This window comes from Asparagus officinalis, chromosome 4 (assembly GCF_001876935.1).
Source record: "Asparagus officinalis chromosome 4, Aspof.V1, whole genome shotgun sequence".
Classification (NCBI taxonomy): domain Eukaryota; kingdom Viridiplantae; phylum Streptophyta; class Magnoliopsida; order Asparagales; family Asparagaceae; genus Asparagus; species Asparagus officinalis.
The window spans coordinates 15,558,858-15,569,344 of record NC_033797.1 but is presented as its reverse complement, the minus strand read 5'-3'; the positions used below and the strand labels follow the sequence as shown (position 1 = coordinate 15,569,344).

Genomic DNA, 10,487 nt, shown 5'->3' with positions numbered 1-10,487 from the left:
TATACAAACATCATAACATTAAGTATACTTTAAATATGCTTTCATTTTCAAGGTGGGTTAGTGAAGCTAACATATATCGCGTAGTAACCACGCTATATATATATATATGTATATATATATATATAAAGGTAAAAATAAGACACATAAAATATGAATTATATGGTTCTAAAATATTTTTTTTCTGGGCATGTTTTGGTTGTGGATGTATGCCAACTTCAAAGTATATACATCATAAACATCTTGACATATTGTTCTCTCTCTTTTTTTATGATCGTGTCGTACGTGCAATAGTTTATTTGCATGTGCACCACACTTTCCGAAAATATAGTAGAATGTAACCTTATTCACGAAGAGAAAGTGCATGTATATTAGTAGTTAATTTAAGTATAATACCCACCATTAAGGAATAGAAGCAACTAGTTCAACATTTAATATTTTGACCAAGAATTATCTTTTTATTCTAATATTCATAAACGTTTCGCCATGAAACGATCAATCCAAACACGAGAAACTTATGTATAAATTTGTTGTAAAACAACAAATTTTCAAGGTGATTCCTGAAAATACAACAATCATGCTCCGTTGATCCTCATATCTTGGTTGACGGATGTATAAAATTTTCCCTCCCTATTTGGTACATATCCTTTATATGATTAATAAAATGCTATGAAATGTTTGGTGCCTTGTAAAAATGGACTAATCTTAGTGAGTTTTATTTGTTCTAAGTTGCTACCCCGACATTTAAAGTTCATGATAGTTTTGTGATAATTTTCCAAAGATTTGTAGAAAAATAAGGTGATCAGCACAATTTGCTTATCATATCATTACCATACACCCAAAAGGGCTTATGTCGGGCTTTCAGTGAAAACAGTGATATTAATTCATATTTATTTTTTTTAATTTTTCCTGAAAAAGTTCTTCTGACATGATCATTCTAGTCCAACTTTGAGGGCGCCGGGGACTTCATTTCACTCCCATTGCTTTCTCAAACAGTTGTTTAATTTAATTTGACGTCTAACTTCAACCGCCGACATCCGAGACACACTTATTTATTTCGGATTCGGATCCTCTCCACTAAAAAAAATTAGTGAAGGGACCACTACATAATCACAACCATTGATTATCTAGTTGATGGTTATGATTTTTTTTTTTGCAAATTAGGAATGAGTGCAATGCACGGGGGTATGGTAAGTGTTAGATTTAGATTGTATCCTACTAAATAATCAACGCTTGAGATTAAAAGTAGTGGTCTCTCCACTACTTTTTTGTAGTGGAGAGGATCCAAATCCATTTATTTCAAGTTTCATTAATTGCCTTGTATTATCACCGAATTGCGGATAAACCCTCCATAGTTCTATCGTTACACATAACCACGTGATCAATGAGGTTAATTAATTCTTTTATCATTTTAGAGAGAGAAAGAATCGCGTCTTGATAAATATCTCCGGTGGATAAAAAAGTCAAAAAAAATTTTACTCACGGCTCTCTCTGCAACAATACAACTATACGGTTTCTATTCACAGCTGGGGGATAATAAGGGGTCTATTCATATTTAAAACTTTTTAAATAAGACACAAACCAGAGAGAGAGAGAGAGAGATGGGAACCTCGCATCCCACCTCCCCGGACTTAGAAAGCGTTCATCCTAATGATTCAGCCACCGAACCCCAAAAGCTAGACGCCGGTGCTCTCTTTGTTCTCAAATCCAAAGGTATGGAAAACCGAAAACTAATAAATATCGATCCATTAGCATCTGTAATGAAAAATAATAAAAAAAGTCATGTACACGTACATATGCTGAATACTACTGTCTACAGGGTCTTGGGTTCACTGTGGGTATCATTTGACGACGTCCATAGTAGCGCCCGCACTCCTGAGCCTTCCCTTTGCGTTCGCATCGCTCGGTTGGGTCGCCGGAGTTATTTCCCTGATCGCTGGAGCCTCAGTCACCTTCTACTCTTATAACCTCCTCTCGATCGTCCTCGAACACCACGCTCAGCTCGGCCACCGCCAGCTCAGGTTCCGCGACATGGCTAACGATATCTTTGGTTAGTCTTGTTATATATAATGTCCATGCATGCTATATGTAGGTGATTTAGTTTCCCTGTGTTTAATTTCTTGTTGTAACCATATCATGTGATAATAATAGATGATTATGTTGGGGTTTCTTCATGGTGGGATTTGGGATGAGAGCGGAGGTTGGCGACGAAGACAAATGCTGTTGGGGCATTTTTATTTTTATTTTTTTTTATTTTTGCTGGGTTCTTTGCTTGTAGTCTGGCTTTTTGTTGGGTTGGATATAGGAGAGAATGGGCTAGCTGGGCAAGCGGGAGAGAGGGGGAGGAAGAAGAACAGAAGGATAGTTTTGGACCTTTCCGAATTAAGTATTCATTTGTTCGATAAATATACGTTATTTGGATTTAAAGAATAAATTGCAGACAACAACACCTCTCCTGGCCTCATCGATTGAGGGCCGCTAAGTTCTAATATTATAATGAGTTTTGAATGGCGTCAGATGTTGTAAAGGGAGTTAGATCATAATTATTCTAGAGTAAATTTCACAAAACCCCCTCTTTGCCCCTTAAGTTTTGTCGTTTGAGACAACCCCCTCACAAAACCCTTCAGCAATAAAAAATCACTCTTTTATTCTTTTTTTTTTTCTATTCTTTTTTTAGATGTAAGTAGTATTTCTGCCATTTTTGTCGTGTGCGTGAGACGTAACAAGTCAGATTTGAAGGTATTAATATAAGGGTCAAAGTAAACAATCTTAAGTGAGTTTAGTGGATATAAAACAAGTTTAGGGGTTATGTGAAAACCTATCTTGAGAGGTTTTATATCTATTAAAATAGTTAAGGATCGAGATTATTTGGTATTACATCATTAGACTTAGTTATATATATAAATCAATACTACATCCATTTAGTCAATATTATCATAGAGATATTACATAATAAATTGTAATGGGAGCGGAGAGGTTTAATCATACTGATGGATACGTCCATCAACCAGCTACTTAATTCCCAACTTAAACGCATCGTAGAAGGTCGTTATCATCTTAAATATTGAAAAAAAAAAACAAGAATCTTTTTAATTAACAAAAAAACATCAAAGAAAGTACCTGAGGTATGGGAAACCACGAGGTCTCTGCATAGAATTTGACCACCCACTAGATTCCCCCAATATTTCTTTAAAGTTGATTGATGGTCGTATAGTTATATAGTTGCTATTAAACTATATATATGTAGATATATTCATCGGTATAACGGTATTCCTGACTTAATAACGTAGATACGTACCTAGCAACTGAAGATCAATTAACCCAATAATGATGAAAAGTTCCACATGTATCTATATGTTACTTCGTTTGTTCCAAAAGAAGATTAAGACAGTTCAAACATAGAAGTTTCTCGTAGAACATATGAGTACTCAATTCGTTTTTTGCTTGTTAATATCCTTCTATTTTATTGTTACACATTGAAAGATCACCAACATTTATGTTCTGATGTATTTTATCGTATATTATGTTATGAGTTTCTCTATCGGGTAGTGCTCAATGGCGCTCATTAGGGAATGAGAGAGAGAGAGAGAGAGAGAGAGAGAGAGAGAGAGAGAGAGAGAGAGAGAGAGAGAGGGGCATTTCTTAATATCCCATAATGAGGGATTCGGATCCTCTCCACTACAAAAAAAATAGTGGAGGGACCACTACATAATCACAGCCATTGATTATCTAGTTGATGGTTATGATTTTTTCTTTTAGGGGGGGTTAGTCATCTAGAACTTAAAACTAGAATTGGGATAATTTGTGGGATAAATTTTTAAGGTGTTAGTCATATAGAACTAGAAAATGGGATATTTTTTTATAGTGTTAGTCAAGTAGAACTTTTGTAGAACTAGAACTGTATTATTTTTTTGGTGCGTTAGTCAAGTAGAATTCTACTAGAAATAGAATTGGGATAATTGGTCATAATTATCCCACAAATTATACTACCTATAGATATAACCATAAGTTCTCCTCTCTCAAATTATCCCACACATTGGAAAGAATACAATTGGGAAAAAAAAAGTGAAACGTCGCCTCCCTCCCTCTTGGTTAAAATTTCTCTGCCATGAAGTCAATCATCCGTTCATTTTTCTGTCTTTACTTTTTTTTTTGTGATGATTAGATCTTTTATTATTATCTTCAAGATGTATTACTTTATTGATAACTTTTTGACGTTTAAATTACTTTATTATTATTTGTTTGATCTAAGTTTTCTCTTCACAACAGTGGTGTATTACTTTATTGATAGCTTTTTGACGTTAAATTACTTTATTATTATTTGTTTGATCTAAGTTTTCTCTCCACAACAGTGGTTTAGGTTAAGACTATAGTGTTGGTGGGTTAGTGCTAAAGATATGCGGGCTATTTATGTTTTTTTATAAGTTAGAAAGCAACTTTGCGATCACATTGATGATTAGATGTTGAATGGTTAATGGTGATATCTATTATTATTAAATCGGCTCAGTAAATTGATTGTGATATTTATAGTTCATCTGCCGATCATCTGTTTAGAGGCCACGGATGATTCCTGTGTACATTTCATTTATTTGCTGATTTGGTTTCAGCGATCATGATGAGATTGGTCTAAAGGGTTAATGGCTGAAAAATGCTTATTTTTTTTTATGATGTTATGAGATTTGAACTTCGACATTTATGATCCTCCACTAGAAGCTCCACGAAATGTTGCTGATGCAGACGATGACTCCGATAAAGAAGACGAGTTACAGACTCAACGAACAGCTGTAGGAGTTTGGAGAAATTCTATGGCAGATACCATGTGGGATGATAGAAGCCATGTGGGATGATGGAAGTCGAGTCACTCTAGGGATTTAGATTTTTATTTATTTGTAAATTATTTTATTACTTGAGATGAATAGTGATGCTTTATTGCATTATATTTTATAGTTATCACTAGATTTTGCTTATCAATATTATATTATTTTTAATATACAATTATTAACAATAGTAATTTATACCCACCATTACTTCCACCAAATTATCCTACCAAATTATGTAACTTGATAAGATTATCCATCATTATCCCACCAAATTATCCTACCAAATTATTCTACTTTAAGAATTACCCATCATTGTTCCACTAAATTATCCCAGTGTCAAAAAATTATCCCACTTTACCAATTATCCTAGTTCTACTTAAAAAGTTCTAGGTGACTAATCCCCCCTTAGTACAAATTAGGAATGAGTGCAATACACGGGGGTATGGTAAATGTTAGATTTAGATTGTATCATAACCGCCTAGTGCAATACACGGGGGTATGGTAAATGTTAGATTTAGATTGTATCATAACCGCCTACTAAATAATCAACACTTGAGATTAAAAGTAGTGGTCTCTCCACTACTTTTTTGTAGTGGAGAGGATCCAAATCCCATAATGAGTGTCTAGACGCACCCATTAGAAAATCATTATGTTATATTTTTCGAGCTTTCTTTCCTTTCGGATCATTCAAAAACGTAAGGTTACTATTCCTCGTGTATTTTTAAGTTCTTTTTCTAGTTACGAACATAAGTACCTGGACGCTAACAACTCAGGAAAATTCAAGATTGAGCAAGTTTTGGAAATATAGTAGAAAACAAGAGAAGCCAAAATGCTTACGGTATTGGAAAGATGACCTTCTTCTTCAGATTTTAGTCAATGATTTTTGGTCTTTGAGGGTGATAATGTCAGCTTGTTTGTTTGGAGACGGAGCCTGAAAAATTCAACTGGGTTGGTTGGTGAAGGGACGGATAAATTGTGGCTAGATTGATGTGGCTTTGTAGAGTATTGGACCTACAAGTTATTAAGATACATCTATATATTTATACCATTTGTTTCGGTTAAATCTTGTAAATTATGCATATATGGATATCACCTTTGATAATAGTATAAATTTTAGACTTTCTCGTAAAAAGAGTATTATTTTTTAGGACAAATTTTTAAAATCAATCTGTTTGTCAAAAAATTCTCAAAAAAAGACCAGTTTCAAACTTAATTTCAAAAACCGACCCAGTTGGGCTAAAACTTGGTCGGTTTTTGAAAAAAAAGTTCCAAACTTCACGAGAATAAAATTTGTTTTTTAAAATTAAGTTTGAAAAGGATCTTTTTTTGGAATAAAATTCATAACAGGTCGGTTTTGAAAATTTGTTTTTTATTATGACTAGTTTTACCTCTTACGAGCAATTTTAGGAAGAGAACTCCTCCTGAAATATATATACTATCACTTTTGTAAACTTTTTCCAGTTAGATCTTTGTAGATAATTACACATTTTACTGAACTAATATAATTATACGATAGAATGCTTCAATTGGCTTATATCAACGCCGGTGGTTGTGCTTAATTATATGTATTGGCTAATTGCTGATATAACTTTGCACACATAAATATGAACAAGACTCCTATCAACTTAAGTTGATGTCCACCAAAGTTTCTAGCCACACATTTATTAATATAAAATACCTTTTTATATAATACAAGGATCCCTAGGCAATATGAGTGGTTAAAAACTTTGGTGGACGCACTATTCCCTATCCACTTAAGTTGACACAAGTTTTCACCCATAAATATTGTTCGTTTAGCATGACTGTTTAAGTTTCTATCTGCTTCATTAATAATTATTATTAAAAATCTAAAAAAAACAAAGTAAATCACGTTTCTTTACAATTGATATTGTTGGGAATTTAACACCGAAATCCCTAATGCAACAGAAACGCAGAATAGAGAAAGTATACCAAGATATAACGAGGTTCGGCAACTGCCTACGTCTTCGGGAGCCACACAGTCAATTTCTTATTAATCAAACAAGAAATTACAAATCAAGAGCAAATCCCAAAACTGAGATTTCTCAAATGAACACTGTAGCTACAGTGTTAATAATTAAAGGGAATAAACCCCTTTCAAATCTCTCTCTCTCTTAAATCCTTTTCTTGATCCCCCTCAAAACGCGGTTGAGTGCTGGAGATGAGAAACCAAAATCGCTGCTGCGATTTCAAGGTTGGAGATGAGGAACGCTGCTGCGTTTTTGTGCCGCCGCCAGAGAAAGATCAGGGGAGGAAGAAAAAGCACAAACCCTAGGGCATCGGGGTTTGCTTTTATAGGCGATCGCCAGCCACGCGAGCGTCCAAGCTCGACGCGAGGGTCGGAGCGCCTGGACGCGATTGTCGGAGCTTGGACGCGAGGGTCGGTGTCCCAAACGCGAGGGTCGATGTCCCAAACGCGAGGGTCGGATCCAAAAATGCGAGGAGTACTTTTGAAGTAGCAACAGTGGTCAGCGTTGTACTTTTGGAAACCTTCATTATGTATAAAGCCGTCAAACTTTCTGTACCACTGTCTTGGGGCTTGTTTCAGGCCATACAAGCTCTTCTTGAGTCTGCACACCAGGTTCTTCTTCTTTTCTTCTGAGAAACCTTCTGGCTGGTGCATGCATATCTCCTCTTCTAGATCTCCGTGAAGAAACGTCGTTTTCACGTCTAACTGCTCGAGATGAAAATCTTCAATTGCTACAATACTCATCACGGTCCTGATAGTATTTAGCTTCACCACGAGAGCGAAAATATCGGTGTAGTCAATTCCTTCCTTCTGTTGGAAACCTTTGACAACTAGCCGGGCTTTATATCTTCTGGAACCATCATGCTCTTCTTTCACTCGGTACACCCATTTGTTGTGGAGTGCCTTCTTACCCGTGGGCAACTCAGCTAGTTCCCACGTCTGTTTTGATATGAGAGACTTCATCTCATCTTTCATGGCAAGCTCCCACTTGCTCGCATCTCCACACTGACAAGCTTCATCATAGCTTTTAGGCTCCCCACCATCTGTCAACAACAGATAGTTCATGTATCTCCTGTTGGGTACAGGAGGACGAGAAGATCTTCTTAATATCGGAGCTGGTGCGTCGGGCTCCTGCGCACCATCTTGTCCAACAGGCTCTTCTTGCTGAGGACCCTCTGCATTGGGTTCTTCCGAGAGGTTACTCGGGACATCATCTGCATCTATAAATATTGACTCGCTCTCTGAGTCATCTGTTTTATGCATGTCCTTATACATCACCTTCTCGTTGAATATCACATCTCTGCTACGGATCACTTTCTTGTTTTCGTTGTCCCAAATGTGGTAGCCGAACTCATCTTCACCATAGCCGATGAAAGTGCATTTCTTTGACTTGGGATCAAGCTTATTCCTGCCTTGATCACTAATATGCACGTAAGCTACACAACCGAAAACTTTTAGATGTGAGAGTTTTACCTCCTTTCCGCACCATACCTCCTCTGGTATTCTGTGCTCCAATGGAACCGATGGACCTCGGTTGATCAAGTAAGCTGCTGTGTTGACCGCTTCTGCCCAGAACTGCTTCGGTAGGCCTGACTATACCCGAATGCTTCTGGCTCTCTCTGTCAACTTCGGTTCATCCGCTCAGCTACACCATTTTGCTGAGGCGTGCCGGGCACGGTTCTCTCCATTCTGATCCCGTGCTCATAGCAGAACTTCTTGAATCTGGTGTCTTCATACTCACCGTCATTGTCGGTCCTGAGCTTCTTTATTCTCAGACCGGTCTCATTCTCGACCATAGCTTTCCATCTCCTGAAAGCCTCAAATACTTCTGACTTATGCTTCAGAAAGTAGACCCACACTTTCTGAGAGTGATCATCGATAAAAATCACGAAGTAGTGTTTTCCACCAATGGACGCAGTGGTTGTTGGTCCCCACACATCTGAGTGAACAAGCTCTAGCTTCTCTTTCCTGGGGGTTCTGCCACTTGTCTGAAAGCTGACTCTCTTCTGCTTTCCAAGTATACATTCTTCACACATATCCATCTCCACTGACTTCAGTCCTGGGAGTTTTCCCTTCGTGTGCATGATTTTCATCCCCTTTTCACTCATATGACCAAGTCTCTGGTGCCATAACTTTGAAGTTTCATTGCCTGCTATAACTGAGATCAAACAACGTGCACCTGCTGTCATATACAGGGTACCAGTCTTCTTGCCTCGGACAATCGTCATTGCGTCCTTTGAGATCTTCCAATCATCTCCATGGAAGGTCGTAGTGTATCCTTCTCCAGCCAACTGGCCTACGGATATTAAGTTCTTTCTCAGGTCGGGAATATGCCTGACATCCTTCAGCTCCCATACTGACCCGTTCAACTTAATTTTCACCACGCCTTTGCCCACAATAGCACATGGTTGATCATCATCAAGATATACGTATCCAAGATTTCCGGGGGTATACTTCTCGAAGAATTCTTTCTGAGAGGTAGCATGGAACGACGCTCCTGAATCTAACACCCAAGATTCCTCCTTGCTCTCCAAAGAGCATATCAATGCGTCGTCTCCTCCTGAAGTGGAGGTGACATTCACCTCTGCCTTCGCCTCCTTCTCCTTCTGTGCACTCTTGCACTGATTCTTGTAATGCCCGGTCTTTCCACAATTCCAACACTCGATAGCCTTCGAGCTGTTGCTTGGATTCCTTGATTTGGACCTCCTGTCCTTTGATCTACCTCTGAAGTTTGATTTTCCTCGTCCGTTTCCTCTGGTTGAATTTCTACCTCTTGACTCTGTATGCAATACTGAAGAGGTTGTAGCTTCACCAGTCTCTCGCCGTCGGATCTCCTCACTGAGAACCAAATCACGAACGTCGTCGAACTTCAACTTTTTGTTTCCCGACGAGCTACTCACTGCCGTGACTGTAGCGTTCCAACTCTCTGGTAGGGAAGACAACAATATCAACGCCCGAACTTCTTCATCAAACTCAATCTCAACTGAACTCAATTGGGTTGTAACCGTATTAAGTTCATTGAGGTGTTGTGCTACTGACGCGCCTTCCGCCATTTTCAGATTGAATAACCGTCGCATCAAATGAACTTTGTTCGCGGCTGATGGCTTCTCATACATATTTGAGAGTGCTGCCATAAGACCCGTCGTGGTATTCTCCTTCGCTATGTTGAATGCAACATTGCGAGTCAACGTCAATCTGATAACTCCGAGGGCTTGTCTATCTAGAAGGTTCCACTCATCTGCCTTCATAGAATTCGGCTTCTTCCCCGATGGTGGTTGATACAGATTTTTCTGATATAGATAATCCTCTATCTGCATTTTCTAAAATCCAAAATTTGTTCCATCAAATTTCTCAAGTCTTATTTTTTTCCTCATCTGCGGTCATGGCTCCCACTTGAATCTGACTTCCTCTAGATCGTTTCACGCTCTGATACCAGTTGTTGGGAATTTAACACCGAAATCCCTAATGCAACAGAAACGCAAAATAGAGAAAGTACACCAAGATATAACGAGGTTCGGCAACTGCCTACGTCCTCGGGAGCCACACAGTTAATTTCTTATTAATCAAACAAGAAATTACAATTGAAGAGCAAATCTCTAAACTGAGATTTCTCAAATGAACACTGTAGCTACAGTGTTAATAATTAAAGGGAATAAACTCCTTTCAAATCTCTCTCTCTCTTA

At 37.9% G+C, this 10,487-nt stretch overlaps 1 protein-coding gene across 1 annotated transcript in view; it reads left to right on the top strand.

The window, feature by feature from the left end:
- Positions 1,593-10,487, top strand: part of LOC109836729 (GABA transporter 1) — an 11,823-nt gene continuing 2,928 nt past the window's right edge. Inside the window, exons 1-2 of the mRNA XM_020404709.1 lie at positions 1,593-1,710; positions 1,817-2,047. Of these exons, the coding sequence (XP_020260298.1) occupies positions 1,599-1,710; positions 1,817-2,047 (343 nt within the window). The 5' untranslated portion in view covers positions 1,593-1,598. The remainder of the gene's footprint in view (positions 1,711-1,816; positions 2,048-10,487) is intronic.